The sequence below is a fragment of the Camelina sativa genome, chromosome 16 (genome assembly GCF_000633955.1).
Source record: "Camelina sativa cultivar DH55 chromosome 16, Cs, whole genome shotgun sequence".
NCBI lineage: Eukaryota > Viridiplantae > Streptophyta > Magnoliopsida > Brassicales > Brassicaceae > Camelina > Camelina sativa.
Window position 1 is genome coordinate 22,727,100 of NC_025700.1, and position 24,553 is coordinate 22,751,652.

The 24,553-nt window shown below is 35.0% G+C and overlaps 3 protein-coding genes across 3 annotated transcripts; all 3 read left to right on the forward strand.

The window, feature by feature from the left end:
- LOC104751901 (agamous-like MADS-box protein AGL17) lies at nucleotides 3,096–10,884 on the forward strand. Its single transcript, XM_010473953.2, has 7 exons — nucleotides 3,096–3,433; nucleotides 4,496–4,574; nucleotides 4,706–4,767; nucleotides 9,806–9,905; nucleotides 9,995–10,036; nucleotides 10,297–10,380; nucleotides 10,516–10,884. The coding sequence occupies exons 1-7, from the start codon at nucleotides 3,252–3,254 to the stop codon at nucleotides 10,648–10,650; spliced, it is 684 nt and encodes a 227-aa protein (XP_010472255.1). The 5' UTR covers nucleotides 3,096–3,251; the 3' UTR covers nucleotides 10,651–10,884.
- LOC104751902 (protein BRICK 1) lies at nucleotides 12,563–13,848 on the forward strand. Its single transcript, XM_010473955.2, has 2 exons — nucleotides 12,563–13,028; nucleotides 13,478–13,848. The coding sequence occupies exons 1-2, from the start codon at nucleotides 12,896–12,898 to the stop codon at nucleotides 13,600–13,602; spliced, it is 258 nt and encodes an 85-aa protein (XP_010472257.1). The 5' UTR covers nucleotides 12,563–12,895; the 3' UTR covers nucleotides 13,603–13,848.
- On the forward strand, nucleotides 14,815–18,565 carry LOC104751903 (glycine-rich domain-containing protein 1). The gene is made up of 8 exons (XM_010473956.2): nucleotides 14,815–14,926; nucleotides 15,197–15,375; nucleotides 15,457–15,580; nucleotides 15,674–16,384; nucleotides 16,475–17,019; nucleotides 17,100–17,292; nucleotides 17,396–17,551; nucleotides 17,628–18,565. Exons 2-8 carry the CDS (start codon nucleotides 15,212–15,214, stop codon nucleotides 18,291–18,293), a joined length of 2,559 nt encoding a protein of 852 aa, XP_010472258.1. The 5' UTR covers nucleotides 14,815–14,926; nucleotides 15,197–15,211; the 3' UTR covers nucleotides 18,294–18,565.

Sequence of the window (24,553 nt, forward strand, 5' to 3'; positions counted from 1 at the left end):
TTTTTTTTTTTTTTTTTTTTTTTTTTTTTTTTTTTTTTTTTTTTTTTTTTTTTTTTTTTTTATCTCTAGATGGTTCTAATCATTTGTAGATTTTAGACGTTGTACAATGATGTTTGATATTGAGCAAAAATAAAAACACACAGAGTGGTTCCGCAACAAAACAAAAGTAATTATTTACATATCAAAGCAATATGCCCATTCACAACAGTATATTTTTATATTGGGCCATTAGCCCGGCCGTGAGTCCAATAAGAGTGTCGCAATTTTTAATTAGGGTCCAATGTACAAATAAACTGCGTATCAACTGGTCTTTTTTTTTTCTTTTCTTTTTTCTTTTTCTTTTTGTCACAAGACATGTTCACTATCTATAGTTGTAACTTGTAATAATATATTTACAGTATAAAAGTATACAACTATACAAGACACATCTCTAATGTTTTATCTAATACCAAAGATAATTAATGATTTGAGTGTGCCAAGAAAAAAAAAACTAAACATGTATATATACGTAAAATTAACGAGCACAACAAAAACAATATAGCCAATGTTGGAGTAATTCGAGATCAGATCAAAATGGATAATATATAGAGAAGACGAATATCCAGATCATAATTGGTGTGAATAAGTGCGGATTACATTAGAAAATGTTTCGTACAAATAACTTTATTGGTTAGCGCAACTATATTTTCATATACTCCTAAAAAGAGTTAATCTGTAATTTTATACTCCTTCCGTTTCAAAATATAGGATGTTTTAACTAAAGCACGCAAATTAAAAAGTCTTTACTTTTATCAAGTTCAACCAATCAGAAACAATACTGCATAATATAAAATACTAAACTAATCTAAAAATTGTATGAAACTTGAAAACATCATATATTATGAAACAAAAAACTTCTCTAAAACATCTTATATTTTGAAACGGAGGGAGTAATTTTACAAACATAGCATTAACATTATCGACTGTTACTGAATACATTAACTCATGGCCAACAACCTTGGAACATATAGTACAAGTACAACCAGTGTTCAAGTTCCAACGACTCAAATTTCAAGCTTTAATTGAGTAATTTAGTAACACCTCAGAAAATAAAAGTAACTTCAATTTTGATGGATTTTAAAAGCATCAAATTATGGAATAAATGAGTGCTCTTTAGTCTTTATTTTATGTAAGTTCACGTGAAAGAGTACTAATCAAACGATTATATACAGGTGATGTACAGATTACTGCTAGCTGTAATAATGATTAATGACCAAAATCTTTCTTTAGAAGCACAAAATGGTACACTGACGGCTGATGGTTGACATGTGGCAGGTAGATTTTGTTTCCTTTTAGTTTCATTTTAAGGATTAAAACATAAATCAAGACGAAAAGAAAACACACTCTTATTTGTGTGTTGGAGACTCGAGATCTGATTGGTCGAAAACAAACCCATGTGGTCACCATATACATTGTCATATTGGGTCTCAGTCCTAAACTAAACTCTTAATAAGCTTTAGCAGTAGTAAATCTAGTGATACTAACTTTACACTAAGGAAAAAAGCTGAAGAGAAATTTACTTAAACACTGGTTTCACAAAATTTAAGCATAGATTAATAGTAGTAGTAATTTAATATCTACAAGTGCTAGATTTTCGCATGTATGATAATCATATTTCTAAAAACTATGATGGAGACTTCAGAACTTAACTATTATAAATTCATATAAAGATGAATCATACTATTGTTTCATAGGTTATATGTGTACGACTAATCATATTGGAAAATACATGTTTAATATATATTCATATATACATATACATATACATATATATATATATATATATATATAGTTTAGACATTAGAGATTGAATTCTATACTATTCGAAAGCTCAAAAACATAGTACTAACTAGCTAACAAAATTATATAAATAGATATGATTTGAAAAAACTTGATACTACAATTAGATTTTCTTTAATCTAATATAATATCCTACTAGCTCAATCCGACTTTTATTTTTGGATTATAAAACTTTTTGCATTTTTGGTCCAAAAGCTCGTCCCACTGAATCAAAGCAAGTTAGTTTAGTGTATCCTCTCTTCAACATCGAAAACTCGAGATCTTGATGCGTATTTCTTTTGGAAAGTATATGAAAGACGAAACATAGTATTTGTAATAAAGAAATGGATCAGGTTTACGAAATCTATATATGCTGAAGACGAGGAGCGTGCGAAAGCATCTCCTAATTAGCAATTCTCAGGAGCTGTTTCTACTACTCTCACGTGTACGTCTGTCACACATTTATATATTTAATTCCACCATATAATACATCTTTACTTATATAAATTGGTATATATACTAGTCTATATATATAACAGTTGTTGATATTCGTTGGTCATTAAACAAAACTTTAACAGGAAATATAATCCCAATTATTAGTTTGGTTTACTTGGACTAGATCATGAATTCATGGGAACCAATATTTGATATGTTTTAAATTACAATATTGTAAACGGTAAGTTAAAGAACCAAGTTATAATTACTGAGGAGATTCTGTCTCATGAAACTAATTACGTTTTTCTATATGTACAATAACTTTCCCTATTTGGAAACTTGCCATAGCTAGGTACTATGTTGATGGGATATGTCTGCAAACAATAGTTTTCTTTAAGTCTAAATCATTTTTTTTTTTTGTAATATCTTATACAAATAGGTTTTTTATTTATTGAAAATGTACTTTAAAAGTAATAATATATATGTCAAATAAAGTTTTGACAAAAATAAAAAAGATATCAAATTAGGTTTTCGTTTCATTTTTTTTAATTTTTCTGGTTTATCAATATATGTACTAATTAAACAAATATATTTTATTCTATGCAATATACTAAGCAAATATATATTATATAGAAGCTATGTAATTTAATTTGATTAACCTGTAAGTACTCTAGCTATAATAGGGCATTCTTCTATCTAGCTCATGTGTTCTATGAAAAATATGTAATACATTATCTTTAGGTTATAAATTGGCACATTACTAAATAGCCCTTCAAGAAGTTGTATCAACCAATACGAAGGACTCAAACAGATAATCCTTTGTTTCTTTCTCGAATAGATTGTTGACTCATACTTCTATTTTCTGTTTCTTCTCTCTCTCTTTTTCCTGGTTCGTTCTTCTCATCTTCCTTTGTTCTAGCAAAGATCTAGAAAAAAAAAACCCTAGAACAGGGAAGCTAACCTAGATCAAGAGGAAGATCAGAACAAAGTTAAAATTGATGGGAAGAGGGAAGATTGTGATCCAGAAGATTGATGATTCGACCAGTAGGCAAGTCACTTTCTCCAAAAGAAGAAAGGGTCTCATCAAGAAAGCTAAAGAACTTGCTATTCTCTGTGATGCCGAGGTCGGTCTCATCATTTTCTCCAATACCGACAAGCTCTATGACTTTGCCAGCTCCAGGTTTCTATCTTCCCCATTCAATATATCCCTAGATCTCACATCTACGTACCTGTAGATACACATGTATATATGTATTTGTATATCTATTACTACATGGAAGTATATATAAGCACTTACTTATATATAATCTAATGTATTGTTTTCTTTAAAGGGTTGGATTAATTCAATAATTTGTGTTAAGTTGTTTGATTTTCTCATTTTTAGTATACATGTTTGTTCATCTAGTGTCAGATATAATGTTCTATTTTTTAGTATATATAAGGGTGATTTATGTATAGCTCACGAATCTTAATCTTTTCAAAGGAAACTTAGTTTGAACGGAGGATGACAAATCAAACAAATAGTAATTAAAGACGGTGACTAGTTTTAAAGATGAAGAAACTAATTTGAAGTAGGCTCATTGCTTATTTTGTGTGTGTGGACATGTGTATCATTGGTTGTATATTGTGTATCTGGACTTACGGTGTATCTTTGCCAAATTTAGAAACATATGAGACATAGAGGTGATATTTAGTAATAAAAGCTCAAACAAGTACAACGTCGGAAAACTAAAAGAGTAATAAAAAGGAGTGTACTAATCACCAAATTCACATTTAGAGATGATATGTAAAATGATGAACTTTTATATATATGAATCTCAGTATTTTGTGTATATATATCGTACTATGCTAGAACGACCAGGTGACTCAGTATATATGGCCATATATGACTGTATCATTTTATTTGTCACATAATTTTTGAAGATCCATAATTTTAATTTGGTATATATGAAACTTAAACCATGCACGGTGAATACCATATATGAATGATATGTGTGTCTGACTTATATCGTTTTATTTCTAATTATGTGCTAACAATCTTAAACCTTTTGACAAATTTTTAAAGATTGTAAAAGTCTATCCAAGGAAGTACGGATTTTAATTTGTTTATTATTTCACTAGAAATGGATATAGAAATACGTATTTCTATATCCAACGTTATACTGTTTTGCTCCATAAATATAAATACTACTCCATGAAACTATTTGAGTTTAAAAAAAACTTGTAATTAATGAACGTACAGTGTGAAATCTACTATTGAACGCTTCAATAAGACCAAGATGGAGCAGCAACAACTAGTGAACCCTGCATCAGAAGTTAAGGTACGTATAACAGAATCTCACCACACATAATTAGAGGAAAATACAATTATACTAGTTAAGATCTTAATCATATTTGTATTATTCCACTTGAGTTTGAGAGTTGATGATTTAGATTGTGGTGCGTATTGTAGTTTTGGCAAAGAGAGGCTGAAACTTTGATGAAAGAACTGCACTCATTGCAAGAAAATCATCGGTACGTACTATAGAGTAGAGATATATATTAAGGGTAATGTTGTAATTAATGATGGATAACAACCCTATTACTCATCACTATATATATTGTAACACACATGTATAATACAAGCTTTCCTTACATGGTATCAGAGCAAGTAAAATCCTAGACCTAAATTTTTTTTTTCCGCCGCTTCTCTACTTTCTTTTCATCTCTTGTTTCTTCGATCTCTCGCTTACCATGGCTGCTTCTCCATCTGATGTCATCAATCCTGCTTCTGCATCCCAGCTTCATAACATCAATATGTCCAATGTCACCAAGCTCACCGCTTCCAATTTCCTGATGTGGAACCGTCAAGTTTGTGTCTTGCTTGCAAGTTACAGTCTTGCCGGGTATCTTGATGGCACCACGGTTGCACCAGAAGCGACTGTGCTCCAAGGTGAAGCTTCTATTCCTAATCCAGAGTATAATATTTGGGAACGGTAAAATCAACTCATTGTTGCTAGCCTTATCGGTGCGATCTCGATTGAGATCCAACCCATGCTCTCCAAGGCTTCCACATCGGCCGAGATATGGAGTCTTCTTTCCTCTACGTATGCTAAACCGACGTGGGGACACATCAAACAGCTTCGAGAACAGATCAAGCAATGGCGGAAGGGTTCTCGTACTGTTGATGAATACGTTCAAGGTTTGGTTGTTCGTTTCAATCAACTTGCTATGCTTGGTAAGCCATATGAACATGAAGAACATATCGAGTATCTGTTAGGTGGGCTTCCTGAGGATTATAAGCCTCTTGTTGAACAGATCGAGGGTCATGAAACGCCTCCCTCCATGCCTGCTATTCATGAAAAACTCATTAATTATGAGTAAAAGCTTCTTACACAAGGTTCTGCGTCCTCCGTTGTTCCGGTCACGGCCAATGCTGCTTTTTACAAGCCCTCCAACAACAACAACAACAATAACTCCTCCCGTCAACATCGGCCTCCGTCCCGTGGTTCACACCACCAAAACTCCCGTGGCTCCCATGGCAAAGGTTACCAAGGTCGTTGTCAATTATGTGGTGTCTTTGGTCATAGTGCGCGGAGGTGTTCTCAGCTCCCCTCCGGTGGTTCTTATCAACCCTCTGGTGGAAACTATCAGCCTTCCGGCGGACCCTCCACACCGAGGCAACCTCGTGCCAACATGGCTATTGTGCCTCCTTATAATCCGGAGAATTGGATCATGGATTCGGGTGCCACACATCACTTAACATCTGATCTTGCCAACTTGTCTCTTCATCAACCGTATACTGGTGGTGAGGAGGTGCAAATTGCGGATGGTTCTGGCCTCAAAATCACACATACCGGTTCTACCTCCCTTCCTACTTCATCTCGCTCTCTTGATCTCAAAGATATTTTATATGTTCCGGATGTTCGAATGAACTTGATATCAGTTTTTCGATTATGCAACACTAATCAAGTTTCAGTTCATTTCTATCCGGCACTATATCAGGTGAGGGATCTGAGCACAAGGGTCAAGTTACTCCAAGGCAGAACTAGAAACGAATTATATGAGTGGCCGATGGCTGGTGGTTACATTATGGCGTTCTCGGTCTCACCATCTCCACCAACGGACTTAAGTTCATGGCATTTACGACTTGGGCATCCCTCTCTTTCAGTTTTAAAAACCATTGTTTCTCAATTTTCTTTACCATTTTCTTCTTCTCCACAAAAACATTTGTCTTGCTCAGATTGCTTCATCAATAAGAATCATAAACTCCCATTTTTTACAAACACGATTACTTCTTCTAAACCTCTTGAATACATCTATACATATGTCTGGTCTTCTCCAATCACTTCCTCTGAAAATTTCAAATATTATCTGATTTTTATTGATCATTTCACAAGATATACATGGCTCTATCCACTTAAATTTAAATCCCAAGTCAAAGATGTTTTTGTTGCCTTTAAGTCTTTGGTGGAGAATCGGTTTCAGGCTAAGATCACCACTCTATTTTCTGATAATGGAGGAGAGTTTATTGCTCTTAGGCCGTTCTTGGTATCACAGGGCATCACTCATCTAACTTCACCGCCTCATACGCCTGAGCATAACGGTGTGACCGAACGGAAACATCGGCATGTGGTTGAAACGGGACTTGCCCTCCTTGGTCATGCGTCTATCCCTCAGTCCTACTGGCCGTATGCCTTCGCCACTGCCGTTTACTTGATCAATCAAATGCCCACTGATGTTCTACATGGCGATACACCGTACCAACGACTATTCAATACCACACTGAATTATCTTAAGCTTCGTGTGTTTGGGTGTGTATGTTATCCATGGCTTCGTCCTTACCGGCGTCACAAGCTCGAGCCACAGTCCACGCCTTGTGTGTTCCTTGGGTACTCTCTCACGCAAAGTGCCTACTTGTGTCTTGATGTCGCAAATACACGGTTATACACCTCTCGCCATGTACAGTTTGTTGAAACAATTTTCCCGTTTGCTCAACAAACTGCTATGGCTCCGCCATCAGTGCCTCCTGGTCAATCCTCCTCCACATATTCTAGTTCGATTCCGTTTTGTCCATCCCAGATGGTCACAACGACACCGACTCCAGTTTACTCGCCTTTGTGCTCCGCTCTCCCCAAGACGTCTCCCTCACCGTCTCCGTCACCGCAACAACTGTCTCCTTTGCCGTCGATAGCTCACCGGTCTTCGTCTGACACTGCCGTGTCGTCTTTCTCTCCGTCCCCAGATCGGTCTCATGAGTTGCGAACAAAACAGGCACAAGATCGCCCATCTTCTGCTACTCTCCCAAGCCCACAGATCACAAGCCCGATACCTGATAGCACAAGCCCAGGTCCAAGTTCAGTATCCTCGTCCACCTCCTCCTCGAGTCCGTCACCTTTGCCTTCTCCGATTGTAAATCCTCCACAACAGAACAACCATCCTATGCAAACTCGATCGAAAAATCATATCACCAAACCGAACACCAAATTCAGTCTTACCGTCTCTACACTTCCAGTTATTCCAACGTCGGTTGCCGAGGCTTTGAAGGATCCATGGTGGCGCAATGCAATGGTGGAGGAGATCAATGCTCAAATTCGTGAATATTCTTGGGACTTGGAGCCTCCAAACCTGCACAACATGTCATTCCATGTAAGTGGATTTTAACTATCAAGTATAAACCCGATGGATCGACTGATAGGTACAAAGCACGACTTGTGGCTAGCGGTTTTCGGAAAGAGTATGGTCTTGACTACTCGGAGACCTTTAGTCCTGTTATTAAAACTACAACCATTCGTATTGTGCTTGAAACGGCGGTGAAACGAAATTGGGCTATACATCAAGTAGATATCAACAATGCTTTTCTTCAAGGAACTCTAGAGGATGGGGTTTATGTTTCTTAGTCGCCTGGTTTTGTTGATCGGGATCGTCCACATCATGTGTGTAAGCTGCAGAAAGCATTGTACGGTTTAAAACAGGCCCCAAGGGCGTGGTATCAGGAATTAAGACGGTTTCTTGTTAACTCCGGTTTCAAGACGTCTCTGGCTGACAACTCTTTATTCATATGCAAACATGGTCTATGTGTTAGTGTATGTAAATGATATAATAATTGCAGGCCCAAGCTCTTTGGTTCATCAGTTTCATATGTTGTTGGCTCAACGTTTTTCCCTAAAGGATCTTGGCCCTTTGAGTTACTTCTTGGGTATTGAGGCCACAAGGACATCCAAGAGTCTTCACTTAATGCAACGGAAGTACATCACTGATCTTCTTGCTAAAACCAACATGCTTGCGTCCAAGCCTGTTCCTACGCCAATGTCTACTTCGACGAAGCTCACTGTCTTCTCCGGTACACCACTCGCGGATGTCACAAAGTATAGGATGGTTGTTGGGAGTTTATAGTATTTGGCTTTTACGCGTCCTGACATAGCATTTCCGGTAAATCGTCTCTCTCAGTTTATGTATAAACCGACTAATGAACATTGGCAGGCTGCAAAGAGGGTCCTACGGTATCTCGCAGGGACGCGCACACTTGGTATTTTTCTGCGCAATGATGCCCCACTGACAGTTCATGCATTCTCAGATGCAGATTGGGGCAGGGATAAAACGAATTATGTGTCCACATATGCGTACATTGTGTATTCTGGGGGAAGTCCGGTTTCGTGGTCTTCAAAGAAACAGAGGAGCATATCACGATCATCGACTAAGGCGGAGTATCTTGCTGTTGCGAATACGGCTTCTGAACTACGGTGGATATGCTCTCTTTTTATCAGAAATGGGAATCACACTACCTACTGCTCCGGTCATTTATTGTGATAATATGGGAGCTACATATCTCTGTGCAAACCCAATTTTCCATTCGAAGAAGAAGCATGTGGCTCTAGGTTATCATTTTGTCCGTGAGCACATTCAGTCTGGCACATTGCGAGTTGCTCACATCTCGGATGATGATCAACTCGCGGACTCTCTTACTAAACCATTACCTCCTGTTCGGTTTCTCGACCTAAATCACAAAATTGGAGTCAAAAGTCTTCCTCCATCTTGAGAGGGTGTATAGAAGAGAGATATATATTAAGGGGTAATGTTATAATTAGTGATTGATAAAAACCCTATTACTCATTACTATATATATTGTAACACACATGTATAATACAAGTTTTCCATACACGTACTTTGCTTATACAATTGTGAGTAATCATGAGTTTTAAAATCGAAACTAATAGGTAATGAGTGAATTAACTTTAGCTTATGTACTAGTGTAGTCGTGTTGATATGTTCTCACTTGGTGCCTAACTAAAACTTGCTCTCTTTATTTTAATTTGCTAAAAATTGGTGCATTTAAAATGTCTTCGGTTACATATACATATATTTTTAACAAAATGGATCTTATGTCTCTAATAAGTTCCTTTTAAAAAGATGCATACATATAATGTACATATCGTCATGTTTATGTTGAAAACTCGGTGGAGCATGCTTTCTTTGTCGGGTTGGTTTATTTTTGGAATTAGTCGGGCAGGTTAAACCAGTTATGGTCACGCCATGTATATATTATCTGCAATGATCTTTTGTAATAAAACAGGCAACTAACCGGAGAGCAACTAAATGGTTTGGGCGTTAAGGAATTGCACAATCTAGAGAGCCAACTTGAAATGAGTTTACGTGGAATTCGTATGAAAAAGGTAAATATTAATCTATATGTATGAGTCCTCTAGCTCGTTCGTGTTGGAACAATGAAATTCAAACTAATCAATCTTTTCGAACCTCGCAGGAACTAATTTTGACCAACGAAATCAAAGAACTAACTAGAAAGGTAACGTTATACGTACCGGCCAGTTAAGATGAGGAATAATCAAACCCCTAATTATTACGTTTTCTATTTATAAAGTCTTAATTTGCAAATGTGATAAAATGCAAACAGTAACTCTTCTAAGAAAACTATTTTCAGTGAGAGAAAAGATACTAACGATGTTGTGTTGAACTTTGACAGTACACAAACAATTGTTTACCCGTAAGTCGTAACACATAATCGATGTTATATCATTTATATAACTGCTTTTTAATATTTTGCAGAGGAATCTTGTTCATCATGAAAACCTCGAATTGTCGAGAAAAGTACAAAGGATTCATCAGGAAAACGTCGAACTATACAAGAAGGTAAAATGGAAACAATAAAATTCATTACTTCAAGTTGCATCTTATAAATCCTTGAGATCCTAGCTAGTTGAAAGTAGACAACTTATAGAGATATTAATTAGTTACAAAAGTGTTACTGTGGTAATGATCTTACAGGCTAATGCAAAGTCAAACAAAAATGGATTGGGAAATCATGAGCTAGTAGATGCAGTTGATGAATCCCATGCAGAGGTTAGGCTGCAGCTAAGCCAGCCTGAGCAGTCCCATTATGAGACTTCATCAAAGAGCTAAGATCGTAAAAGATATAACAACTTGTTCGTTCTTGACTATCTCAAAAGCATTTCAAATGTACGTACATATTATATATGAGGAGGGACACGTACGTCGTTTAACTATGTCAATATGCTTTCAGGCAGAAGTAAGTGCGAGTGTAATCATGACGGAGAACAAACCGACGGTTTGATTTTGTACGATATAGTGCAATCAATGGTCAATGGAACAGCTCCACGATTATATTCTTTTTTATTGGCTTTCTCATGTGATTTCAAGTATATATTAATTAGATATATATGATAAAAACATACGATATAGTTAAGTAGAGTGCATGATGCTCATTTGAATATCGATTTCGTTTCATTTCTATTTGTTGTGCATATTTCAGTTTTTCTTTTTCATTCGGTACGTTTATATTGTTAGAGTAAAGCTGAGTTTCATATAGGTCGGTTTGGTATGTGAGTATTTTGGTTCATTATACGGATTTGAATCAGGATGGTGATCGACCCACCATCGATACTAGCACAAACCATTAGATTATATTATGGTCCGTTTTCGTATAGTTCAAATTCGACTTTAATCAAATTTATATAATTTCTCAGAAATAGAAGAAAAAAACTAAATCACGGAACTAATTTTTTTTTTTTTTGATCCTATGAAGTTTAAAAAGTAATAAGCTACCATGTATTATATATTTAACAAGGATTAATTCACTATGTTTAAAACCTAAAATTGGCTCAGTTTTGTGCTTTTTATGTTTTGTGTGTGTGTGTGTGTGTTTAGTAACCCCTAATTTAGTTGAGCTGACTCGAATGGAAGACTACACAGGAGAGTTCTTGATTGACAGTTAGGAGAACCCAATAGATAAGGAAACTCTTGACGTACCAGTACGTACAAACTACAAAACTAAACCATTAAGCAAAAACTACTTAGCTACGCACACAAGTCACAACATATTTATTGACATATATGTTAGATTCATCAAACTTTTTAAAAGAAAACTTAGAACAGATTAATCATCGAGATATTTTAGTAAAGGGAGATTTAGTTGAGATTATTGGGTTCTTTAGTTTAGGGAAAATTGGTAAAAGCAAAAGTTTAGGGTATTGTCGTTTCAGGTAAAATGAGGCCAACAAAATCGAGATGTATGTTTATTAATTAAAATCCAGTACATCGACACGATGCAAAAGAAATCTCCTAGAAAGTAGCGGTGTTTAAATGACTAACATAACAAAAGCACATTGTTTAACATATCTCTTTATCCACTATGTCCTTTGGTCGTATTCAAAACAAAAAATATATACTAATAATAATAATCTCATGATGATGCGAAATCAAACAAGCTAGGTGGAGTAGAAACAAAAAAAAACTATAATCTCATGATCGATCTTTCCAAATACAATTATGTATAACCTAAACATAGGGTTCAAAAACACAGAGTTACGTAATTTACGTTGTTGTCTAGCAGTATAGGCAACGATTTACATCTCATAGATAAAAGTATAACTTCGAATTATTCTGAATAGATGTGAATGCCGGGAACAAACACTATAATAAGTGTATAGTATAAACAAGTAAGTACAACATGATATATATACATGATGATGTTCGATACATAGATATATTTTATCAAAAAAAAAAAAAAATACATACATATATATATAGTCCACTAGACTCATCTTGAATCCAAAGACTAAAGATTGGTTGTAATAGTATTCACTTTTCTTCTCTCCTTTTCTGTTGTTGTTGTAATAGTTTAAAATGTACTAAGAACCAAGAATTGCTCAATCTTTAATCTTTAATTGATAGTGACATTTGAATAGAACGAAAAAGATTGAACACTAAACTACGCAACATAGAAAAATATTAAACCAAACCGGCCCACCCAAATGAAAAATCTATAACATTTCACTAAATAACATACCAAATATCAGAAATTACAAATTAGCCCCTTAATTTGTGTCAATTCTTTCATATAACACCCGTTTGTTCTTCTAATCTTACTTCATCTTCTTCGTCAAATCACACATCATCTAAAAGAAGAAAACAACCTACGAGGAAATGGACGATAAAAATTCAGAATCTTTTTTGAGAAACCAAAGAAAAAGAAGGTGACCCTCTTCTAATCGACTGATCAATCATTTTTTTCCCAGCTGGCTTGAATCGGAAAAAAGGTAAATCCAAAATAAAAAAGCTGCAGAATTTGAAATCTGTGAGTATCATTGTGTGCGTGTGTGTCTTGTGGAAGAAGAGAGAGTTAATAATGGCGAAAGCAGGAGGGATCACGAATGCAGTAAACGTAGGAATCGCTGTTCAAGCAGATTGGGAGAATCGAGAATTCATCTCACACATCTCTCTCAATGTTCGTCGTCTCTTCGAATTCCTCGTCCAATTCGGTAAACCTCACTTTAATTTCTCTGTGTTGGGTTTTGAATTCTTCGTCCAATTTTGGAGTTGTCTGTGTTTATTCTATGCTAAATTTAGAAACTTTGTTTAGGGTTTTTGGTCAAAGGAAGGTTTTTGATGGTTGTGGAGATTGATTTTGGTGGTGGGTTATATGAAAAACTCCGACTTTTTTGGTGTTTGAGATGAGATGATCAGATTGCATATGTATTGGTTTCGAGTTCTATGTTGATTCGTTTGGGCGTTATCTAATTTGTGATCCTTTTTGACTTCACATGTTCTTTAGATCCAGGGGTTGAGGAGAGATCTTTGTAATGATCTTTTTCTTAGCTTCAATTCTAGCTGGTTGTGTGTTGATGAAACTTTCTGTCTTGAGCTAATTTGATAAATGTGAGGGAGTTGATGTAATTTTCTTGTGTGTGTGTGTGTTTTTTTTAATCAGAATCGACCACAAAGAGCAAGTTGGCATCTTTGAATGAGAAGTTGGATCTGTTGGAACGTCGCTTGGAAATGCTGGAGGTGCAAGTGAGTACCGCCACAGCTAATCCTTCTCTGTTTGCTACGTGAACCACGCATAGCTGATATCTCTGTTGAAATGGAAACCGAAACCTGAGTCTGAGCCTTTGGCTTAATCGTAAGAAGCATCTTTTGTTGAATGTTGTACCATTGAATGATTCTTTTTCTTTCTTCCCATAGCTGTAGACCTGTAGTAAGTAATCTGGTAGCTTAAAAATATGAATCCATTCATAACTCTGTGTATCTTGTGTCTGTCTATTAAGATCTCTTTTGAATGACAAATCATTTCATTAAACTCTTGGGAGTTCTGCTTCTTTTTGCTGTTGATTTATAAACTTTGCTTGAGGTATCCAGTTTCCATCTTCAATGCATCGGATTTGTATATTCGTCTTTTCTCTTCACTTGATGCGGTGGAACACATGTTAAACCCTGTTGTTACCCCTTTTTGCTTTTCCATCAATGAAGGAAGAAGGATCTGAAAAAGCTCATGTATCAATCTCTTTTCCCCCATTAGATTCTGTTGCATTTGTGACTTAGATTCATCAAGACTGGCTCCATGGTCTCCACCCTGTAGGAATTATGAGATCACCCGCAAGGGGTCGTGGACGGACCAAAGATCCAAGCCATTGTTGTTTGACTGTTATGCTGTTTTCCGGTACCTAAGCGGCTAAACCACAAAACCTCTGTAGACCATGGATCACTGATCATTAGTTTTTTTGCAAAGAAGTTGTCCATTGATGTCCCTTGTGAGAAGATGAGAGAAGCTTTGGTAAGGCTAGTAGGAGCTATATGGATTCCTCACTGGATCTCAAACAGTGCTTTAGCTGCTCCTAAAGAGTCCGAAAAGCAAACTAAACGGAGAGAGCTGAGTTCCTTGGCCGTTTCAGACTCTTATCTTAAACATTCTGAACTCGGCAATTGTTTTGTCTGAATTTAATTTTGCTGTGTCTGGAGGACAATGGCTGGACGAGACTTTGAAGAGTGCCAGACCAAAAGCAGCAAATAAGGTTGTCAAAGACAGGCTACTACTACAAAGTGTACTAAACCGGTTCTGATTCATCTGGAGGGACAAAGATCGTTGGATTCGACTGATCAAAACCGGTGTGGTTAAGTCCGGTTTAGTACATTGGATTCGATTATCCGATGCGTATACTACACGTTAAAAGTACAGTTGGTCTAGGCTTGTCGCTTATGTGATATAGGGGCATATATGCCATTTAACAACTCCCCTGTGTATCGTTGATTTCGAAGTCGCTGTAACTATAAGTAGCAGCCTTTGTAAGTTGCTGTTCATCATCATCATCATCGTAAAGCTTTTTCTCTCAGTGATCGGATAAATTCTCAGGCGAAGAAGTGAAGTTTCCGGCGATCGGAGGTGAGTTTTTTACCCGTTTGATCCTTTATGCTAGTCAGTTGCTGCTTGTGCCACCGACTTCGTTGATTAAATTTGATCCGAATTGAAAAATAAAAAAATTGGGTTTAATTCTCCCGGAGTGTTGATCTTTCAAATTCATAAAGTTTTATGCAATTGATTAGATAAAGATCAAATTTTTAGGTTTTAAATTAGGTCAACGGTAATCACATATTTGATTTGCTTAGAGTCGGATGCAAATTGATAAGTGTTGTTTGTGATCTTTTTGAAAAGGTTGAATTTGAAGTGATGGATAAGGAGAAAGATCATGAATTGGAGTGGCTTGGAGCTCAGAAGATAGAGATAAGCGTTGACTTATTAGCTGCGGCTAAGCAACAGCTTCTGTTCCTCGCAACTGTTGATAGGAACCGATGGCTTTACGATGGCCCTGAACTCGAAAAAGCTATCTACAGGTTTATTTCTTTCTTTGGTTCGATTCTATGTTTGTATAGCTTTTAAAATGTTAAAGTGATTTAAATTTGGTGATTGTTCAGGTACAATGCTTGTTGGCTTCCTTTGCTTGCCAAATACTCCGAGTCATCATCATCGGTTGGTGAAGGGCCTTTGGTCCCTCCTCTTGATTGTGAATGGGTTTGGCATTGCCACAGGCTTAATCCGGTAAGTTTAATATGGAATTATCGATAGGAAGAACTTTGACTTTGTTGTTAGATGTTTTGAGTGATTTCTTCATTATGTTTAAATTCCATCCAGGTGAGGTATAAGTCTGACTGTGAGCAATTTTACGGGAGAGTTCTCGACAATTCTGGAGTTGTATCTTCTGTTAATGGGAACTGCAAATTGAAAACTGAAGATTTATGGAAAAGATTGTATCCTGAGGAACCTTATGAGCTAGACTTGATTAACATAGACTCGGAGGACATCGCTACGAAATCTTTAGCTCTCGAGAAGTGCACCAAATATGATCTTGTTTCAGCTGTTAAGAGGCAGAGCCCATTTTACTACCAGGTTTCGAGGTCCCATGTAAACAATGACATTTTTCTGCAAGAAGCTGTTGCTAGATATAAGGGCTTTCTGTATCTGATTAAGACGAACAGAGAGAGGTCTTTAAAACGGTTTTGTGTTCCGACTTATGATGTTGACCTTATCTGGCACACGCATCAACTGCATCCAGTTTCTTACTGTGATGATATGGAGAAGCTCATTAGTAAGGTGTTGGAGCATGATGACACAGATTCTGACCGAGGCAAAGGTAAGAAGCTCGATACCGGTTTTTCTAAGACTACTGCACAATGGGAGGAGACTTTTGGTACAAGGTACTGGAAAGCCGGTGCAATGCATAGAGGCAAAACGCCTACACCTGTCACCACTTCTCCTTATGTTTCTGATGTTTTCGCCAAAGAATCAACTGCAAAAGATAATTTCCAGAATTTAATCCAATTTCAAGAGGTGGAAGTTGTTGAGGTAGTTTTTTTTATCCTTTTTCTGTGGTTGTCTCTTGATTATATCGAGGTAATTGCAGTTGTGGTGATGTGATCCTTTTGTGTCCTTCAGGTCCTCTTGGAGATAATTGGGATTAAAAACATACCAGATGGACATAAGGGAAGGCTCTCGGTTCTGTTCAGTAAAACCCAGCCTGATTCTCTTTTCAATGCTGAACGTAGACTGACCATTTTATCCGAGGTTGGGGAAAAGCAAGTTGCTACTTTCCAGTGTGAACCTACAGGAGAGCTTGTTTTCAAACTTGTTTCCTCTTCACCGTCTAAGATACCAGTTTCGAGAGAGCCTAAAAACTTGGGTTATGCTTCTTTATCACTAAAGGAGTTTCTATTTCCAGTAACGACTCAACTCTCTGTGGAAAAGTGGCTGGAGTTAACACCCAGCAAAGGTAGCAAAGCAGATCAAAAACCCATCAGCCTGCGAGTCGCTGTCTCGTTTACTCCACCAATACGCAGTCCATCAGTCTTACACATGGTTCAATCAAGACCATCGTGCAAAGGCTCTTGCTTCTTTCCAATCATGGGGAAGTCCCGTCTTGCTAAGAGCTCAACACACATTGTTGATGAAACACAAGCAGAGGTGATCAGACTTCAAATGAGGTATGGCGTTTGAAACAACACTCTCTCTTGAAAACTAAACACGTTTTTTCTGCTGTGATCACCTCTTTGTTGTGTTTTAGGAACTCTACTGGTGGAGCAGTACTTAAACATGATCAAAGACAAGTGATTGGCGAGACAGACTCTGGTGAAACTCACGTGCTTGCGGATTATACTGGTAGTTTCTGGTCTTTGCTGGACTCGAAATGGTCACTTAAAAAAATGAACCCCTCCAGTGCAGTTATTCCGCTCTTCGAGCTTTTGGGTCCTCGAGTGGTATATTCCATTATTTCATCACTCCAATTAAAAAGAGAGTAATCTTCTTGTTTTTGACAACGTAATAGACTCCAATGATGCAATGCTTTTTATTGGTTTGCAGGTGAAAGTTTTCTCGGGGAGGAAGCTAGATTATGAACCAAAACACTGCGCAAATCTTAGAAGTGATCAAGATTTCATGACTCTTGTGGAATTTTCTAAGCAACATCCATATGGAAACGCTGTGGGATTGGTTGATATGAAATTTGGTTCCATTGAGGCAAGTGTGAAATCTGGAATGTTACTTCTTCTTTATCTTCTCCATGCTCATTTTGACTCTGTTATTCAATATGCAGGTAAAAGAGAATTGGTTGGTTTTGCCTGGAATCGTATCTGCTTTCATACTCAATGCTGTTCTGAAGAAAGGAGGTTTTGATGGCGTCACTGTCGGAACCAAAGACGTAAAAGAGGAAAGCAAACAGACTAAACTTGTAGCTGTGACAGAAAATAAAATGAATGCAGACTCCACTAATGTGGGGACTGCAGCTGCTATCATAGCTCCTGAAAAAGGCAGCGGCTGCGGAGGTGGCTGTAGCGGTGAATGCGGAAACATGATGAAAGCAGCTAATGCTAGTGGTTGCGGCAGTGGTTGTAGTGGAGAATGCGGAGATATGGTGAACATAGCAGCAAATGCTAGCGGCTGTGGTAGTGGATGTAGCGGTGAATGTGGAGATATGGTGAAAGCAGCAAATGCTAGCGGTTGTGGCAGTGGTTGCAGTGGAGAATGCGGGGACATGGTGAAAGCAGTGAAAGCTAGTGGTTGCGGAAGTGGTTGTAGTGGAGAATGCGGAGACATGATGAAAGCAGCAAAAGCTAGCGGTTGCGGCGGCGGCAGTGGCTGCGGCGGGGGTTGTGGTGGGGGTTGTGGCGGTGGTTGCGGAAACATGGTGAAAGCAGCAAATGCAAGCGGCTGCGGCGGTGGTTGTAGCGGTGAATGCGGAAACATGGTGAAAGCAGCATAATCTGGTAGTTGTGGTGGTGGGTGGCCTAGTAGAGAGTACACGGAAACATGGTGTTCAGTAGTAACCGTGCTATGGAGGCAGTTGCGGTGGCATGAAGTTTGTTTACTAGTGAAAGTGGTGAAGCAAACGCCCCCGACAACGCCGTTTGTGGCTTAATAGCAAACTTGTAAAATATAAATAAAGTTTGTACTTGTTGTTTGTTTATGCAATAAATGGTGTGTTAAAGATCTTATTATACTGAACTATGCCCTCAAGACAACTTTGTCTGTTAATTGCCAAATATTATGAGGATCAAGAGACTGACAATTTGGCATGAGTTTGTTAAGTTCTCCAAGTCCGTTTCTTTACCTTCTTAATCTATCTAGATATGGTTAAGTTCGCAACTCAGGTCTCTGTACTATACTACTGCTGTATTAATGTAAACCACACCACAAGACAAAAGAGTAGGAAAGCAATAGCATACATGCTTGTGTTCATTGTAATCAAAGGCTATAAGTATCAGAGAACCACAACTTGGCATGAGGTAGAAAGTCTCGGAATGGTACGGAGTTCCTTGAGAATGACAGTTTCTTCCTTCATTCTGGAATCATCTAAGCATAGGGTTAGTTTCTTAAGGATTGTTGATTTCTCAAACACTACTAAGCATAACTAAGCAAGCAAAAATATATATATATATATATATATATATATATATATATATATATATCGAAGGACAAACAATGATATTCTCTCTTCGATTTCACCAAAAATTTCTAAGTCATGGGTTCGTAAATTCGTAATGGCATAGTTACTGAATCAACTACCCCAATCAATATAATTCAATTAATCAAACTACAAAAGAACATTTATCAACACATAAAAACTCAACTCAAGCAATGGGTTCAATCAAAGTATATACCATGCAACAATAACCAATAGATTCAAGCCATATGTTCAATTCAAATCATAGACAGAGCAACAATCAAAAGAATTTTCAGTGCATGGATTCAAATCATAGACTATGGCACCAACGAGTATATTCAATCTCCATATATGTTCAGTTCAGATCATAGAGACATAGACGATGCAAGCAATAAGCTATATTCAGGTTAGCATTAGACCACACAATACAGAGATTCAAGTAAACAAAAAGCACGACACAACCAATATATTCAAACCATAGCTTTAAAGCATATACCACATAACAACAAATAATCTCAAGCTGTAACTTCTAAGCATAGATAAAGCAACAACCAAAAGAATTCAAGCCATGGGTTCGAATCATAGACTATGGTGTTGACTGGTTCTCCAGCTACCACCCGCAAACGCTGCGTTTGCGGGTGGTAGCGGTTGCTAGCGATTGGAACCAATCAGAAATTTAAAAAAATAAGATTATTTGTGAAAAATATTAAAACAAATCACTAGTGACTCTTCTCAACTCTCACTTGACCATTCCTACCGATGCAACTACTGACCCACGATCTAAGAGAAAGGAGAAAAGATCTACGATCTAAAGCATATGTTTTGTCATTTATCAAATTACTTGATCAAACATTTAAACTTTTGGTGAAAAGCCAAATGCATAAAGGAATAAGTATTTCAATATGATTTTTTTTTGAATAATTATTATTTTAATAAATTTTAATTATAAATCAAGTTTAATAAAAAAATTGATGTTTTTAAACATTTATATATTAGATATCACAATTATTATGTTCCAACTGCTATTGCACCCACTGGTCAACCAGTCGTAAACCTCTCGCAAACGCACCAATTTTAAACCGCTAAACCAGTCATTCAAAACTTTTAATAACGCTTGAAACCGCAATTGCTCACTTCCGCAATCTCCCGCAACCGCAACCGCAGCATTTAAACGAGTCAGACCCTATACGCAAACTTAAGTGGGTGTGAATGTAAGAATAATTGGGCTTCTAATGGGCTATTGGATGTTTTTTAGACATCTAAAGTATTGTTCGTCTATCTTCTTTATTTAAGTAATATAGGTACTTTTTGTACGTAGCTGCAAGTTCTCGAAACGTGTCCTCACTACATAGGATACTCACACGTGATGTACATATGATCTCGCACGCACACGATCTTTGACTTATGATCTTTCCTTTATCCCAGTACTAGAGAGTAGTAGTAAACACATGCTCTCTCTAGAGAGGGACGTTTTACATGCTGCACTTGACTTATTCGTCTTTGGTCAAGCAGGATTACTTATTTGTTAATTTTATAATTAGCTTTAATTAATTACTACAAACAAAGGTGACCGGCATAAACGGAAGCAGTGGGTCCTTGTTGTCTTTGCACTGCCCTGCAAAATCCGTGCTTCAAATCATAATAATAATCGCTTTATAATTAGTGTTTGTTTTGCTCTATTTATTTATTTAGTTTTTAATGGTTTCCTTAATAAAATACTCATTAGTCATTACGGATTTATTATAAGTTTATATATCTATTTTTTTTATCATAAGTTTATATAATAATCGCTCCACAAGTATAATAATTTTGTTAGTGATCACTGATCATCGGTCATCTTTTTAATCATCTTAAATTATGATATGCTGCTGATTCATTTCTATGGTCTTTTCAATATTTGTATCTTTGCTTTACCAGAAAAGAAAAAAATGTTTGTATCTTTGGCTTTTATGTTATAGATATTTTTAAACAACATAAATAAAATGTTCATACACAACGCGTATTTATTTATTTAGTTTTTAATGGTTTTCTTAATAAAATACTCATTAGTCATTACGGATTTATTATAAGTTTATATATCTATTTTTTTTTATCAAATATTATAAGTTTATATAATAATCGCTCCACGAGTATAATAATTTTGTTAGTGATCACTGATCATCGGTCATCTTTTTAATCATCTTGAATTATGATATGATGCTGATTCATTTCTATGTTCTTTTCAATATTTGTATCTTTGCTTTACCAGAAAAGAAAAAAATGTTTGTATCTTTGGCTTTTATGTTATAGATATTTTTAAAAAACATAAATAAAATGTTCATACACAACGCTTATTAAAATTTTTAATTAACGGTATATCGCTAAAAATGTAATGAAAACATGACAAACAGTTCTTTAAAAAACATTAAATTAGTATTTCGTTATAAATTATACAAACGGAAAAACTCATAATATTTATCATGACTTATTAATAAGAAGTAAGAACAAACAATAAAACATGGGTGTGGTCTTCATTTCATAAGCTTTCTTTATTTGTTGATTTTTTAATAATTAGTTTTCTTATTAATAAAATTTTACATAAGTTTTATTTTCAAGAAATGGTGTATGCTTTAATAAGTACTATATAAAAAAACTAGTTTGTAATCGACAGAGATAAGAACCAAAAACTTAAAACTTCTTTGAAAAGAAAAAAAACTTAAATATGCTTTTGCTTCTTAACGGTATGTTCTCTAATTTTATTATTGGTATAGTTATGATTTGTAGCTAATATTTGTATAATCCCCATTTCATTGTGAGGAGTTGGGACAATACTATTGCCTTCAAGGAAGCTGCACTAATGGAATTTTCCTGCACCTGTAGGCAAGCAAATATTCTTATTTATATTTGCTTCCAAGAGGTTCAGTTTTTTTTTTAAAAATTGTCGCATTACTAAGTGAAAAAAACAGTTTATATCTTTTGCATTTCTATGTTAAAGATAAAAATATGAATAAATTTCAATACAAACCGCTTATTTAGAATTAGTGGTTTAGCACTAAAATGAAAACATGAAATAAAATAGCTCTTTTAAAAAGAAAACTTTAAATTAACATATTTCATTGTAAATTATATATACAAACAGCAAACTCATAATATTTATTTTCGTCTTATTAATAAGAAGTAAGAACAAACAATAAAACATGGGTGCGGTCTTATTTTCATAAGCTTTATTAAGTACTATAAAAAAGAAAACTAGTTTGTAATTGACAGAGATTAGGAACCAAAAACTAAAAACTTCTTTAATTAAAAAAAAAATAATTGAGTGTTTTGTTTCTCGTGTTTTTTATTCATATGAAGAAAAATGAAGATCCTTACTTTTATAATCTTACTATAATAGCAAAACAAAAATCCTTAAATTCAGCTATAACGGGATGAAAAAAAAATTTAAATGGAAATGTCATGCTTACTTAGCTTTTTGTTGGCCACGTCTTTCTTTTAAAAGACAATGTGTAAAAGATATGATCATTGTGATATGTGAAAGCCTACACTATATAGTATGGTGTGTATACGTAGTAGTGTAGTACTATCAATATACACTCTTGTTATTAGTTTAACTAGATTATCACCCGCGAGAAAAGTTTTTAATTTTATTTTTTATTTACTAATATATTATTTTAATACTAATTTTGTTAATGTATTTTTCTTTTGTTAATTTTAGTGATTTAGTATATAATTTGTGTATACCGCACAACAATTGTTATTTAATACAATCTTAGTTAAATTAGTTTGATTCAACATATTTTATATTGGTATTGTTAAAAGAGTAAAATAAGGATTTAACCTATATTAAAGTATCATATTAATGATATTTAATTTTTAATATTATCAATTTAATCATGTAATGTATATAACTCATTTGTGTTATTTTAAAAATTCAATATGTTTAAATATTTATAATTTTAAACATTTTATTAAGTTTAGATATATCAGTTACAAATTATAAACTTCTTAAAATTTTATAATTTACTATACATGTATGTTAAACACACACTTTTTATATTAATTGAGTAATATATGTTTGTTTAAAAAAAATCACAATATATACCAGAAAAAACACATTTTATTAACTTTATGTATTATATGATGATTCATTAAATTTAAAATTTAAAATCAAAAAAGATGATAGGAGAATAATTTTTTATATGAAATAAATCTTCTAAATATCTATATTAATTATAGAATATTATATATGGATATTTGAAATATTTTAATAATGTTTGGTTATAAAGATAATATAAAGAATTAACTAAACCTGTTTAGAATATGAACATAAACATTAAATGACAATAAATGCAAAAACTTTCAAAAAAAATATTTTTGAGCAAAAACTGCTGCAAAAATACTAGTATATATAGTTTACAACAAATGGACAGGATGCATATTGATGCATAATTATGCTTATAAATGCCATAAATTGATGTGTATAATAAGTCATTTGGGTTAATAAAGAGTAGTTTTTAATAATTGTTTACAAATGTTAGAAAACCTTCGAAAATACAATATACATCGTCGCTCCCAAGTTTTTCGATTGTGTACGTATATTCATAGTTTGTTCCTTAAAACTGGAAACTCCAATACATAGCCTATAATCTCATATTTAATGACAGTAATGTAATGTAAGTATGTAATAATGTAACGTAACGTTACTACGAGAGAATTGTTTTTGTCTTTAGAAGAGACAAAAAAAAAAAAAAGAGTACCAATCAAAAAAATAAAAGGAGTGGGAGACAAGAGGGTGAAAAAATGTGGTATAGCAACAGGACGGTGACGCATGATGTGAAAGAAAGGAAGAGCGGGTGATGATGGAGTTAGGTGACAGGCATGTCAACAGTGAAGCTGCAAAGCCTGATTTGTTTTGTTACCCTTCTCTTTAAGCGTGCTACTTCCAACGTGTCACCTTTGATCATGACCTTCTTCTTCAATACTCTTCAATACACTTATTCTAATGTACATGTTATTGTTATTATTTGTGTCATTCCTCTCGATCGTTTTCACACTGATTGTGTTCTTAGAATTTTGTTCCTCGTGCAATCGCCTCACTAAATGTTACTATTTCAACTCGATGTTTCAAGTCAATATTTGCATAACTTTGGATATGTATGACTATTTGTAACACCTAGTCTTCATCGTCATCATCGACATGGTAAATTGATAAACTGCATATATTTCGTGCATTTTATTTATATATATATATATATTAAAGTTTTCTTATAGGCTTTACTATATAAATAATTTAATTATTTGACCATTCAATCATTAAACAAAACAAATCAAGGAGTAGTTAGTAGTAAATAATTATTTTTCACTTGTTAACTGTCTGGTAAATTTCGTAATTTTCACCCCTTGAATAATTAATGCTCTGTCTTACTTTTCTCAACCCATTGGTAATTTTTTTTTGGAAATATGCATATTTTTTGACAGACAAATTTTAAACAGATACGTGGTCCCATAACTATTGAAACTCAGATTATATAGAAAAAGTTAATTAAATTCAATAGGTATTTTAGACCACTCAGCCTCTTCCATATTGGATGGTCCCATTT

Bases quoted from the DNA above. Each gene is read 5' to 3' on its own strand.
- LOC104751902 (XM_010473955.2), top strand. From the start codon at position 12,896: ATGGCGAAAGCAGGAGGGATCACGAATGCAGTAAACGTAGGAATCGCT. The intron at 13,029-13,477 runs GTAAACCTCACT...TTTTTTAATCAG, and splicing joins CGAATTCCTCGTCCAATTCG to AATCGACCACAAAGAGCAAG.
- LOC104751903 (XM_010473956.2), top strand. From the start codon at position 15,212: ATGGATAAGGAGAAAGATCATGAATTGGAGTGGCTTGGAGCTCAGAAG. The intron at 15,581-15,673 runs GTAAGTTTAATA...AATTCCATCCAG, and splicing joins ATTGCCACAGGCTTAATCCG to GTGAGGTATAAGTCTGACTG. The intron at 17,293-17,395 runs GTATATTCCATT...ATTGGTTTGCAG, and splicing joins AGCTTTTGGGTCCTCGAGTG to GTGAAAGTTTTCTCGGGGAG.
- LOC104751901 (XM_010473953.2), top strand. From the start codon at position 3,252: ATGGGAAGAGGGAAGATTGTGATCCAGAAGATTGATGATTCGACCAGT. The intron at 9,906-9,994 runs GTAAATATTAAT...CGAACCTCGCAG, and splicing joins GTGGAATTCGTATGAAAAAG to GAACTAATTTTGACCAACGA. The intron at 10,037-10,296 runs GTAACGTTATAC...AATATTTTGCAG, and splicing joins TCAAAGAACTAACTAGAAAG to AGGAATCTTGTTCATCATGA.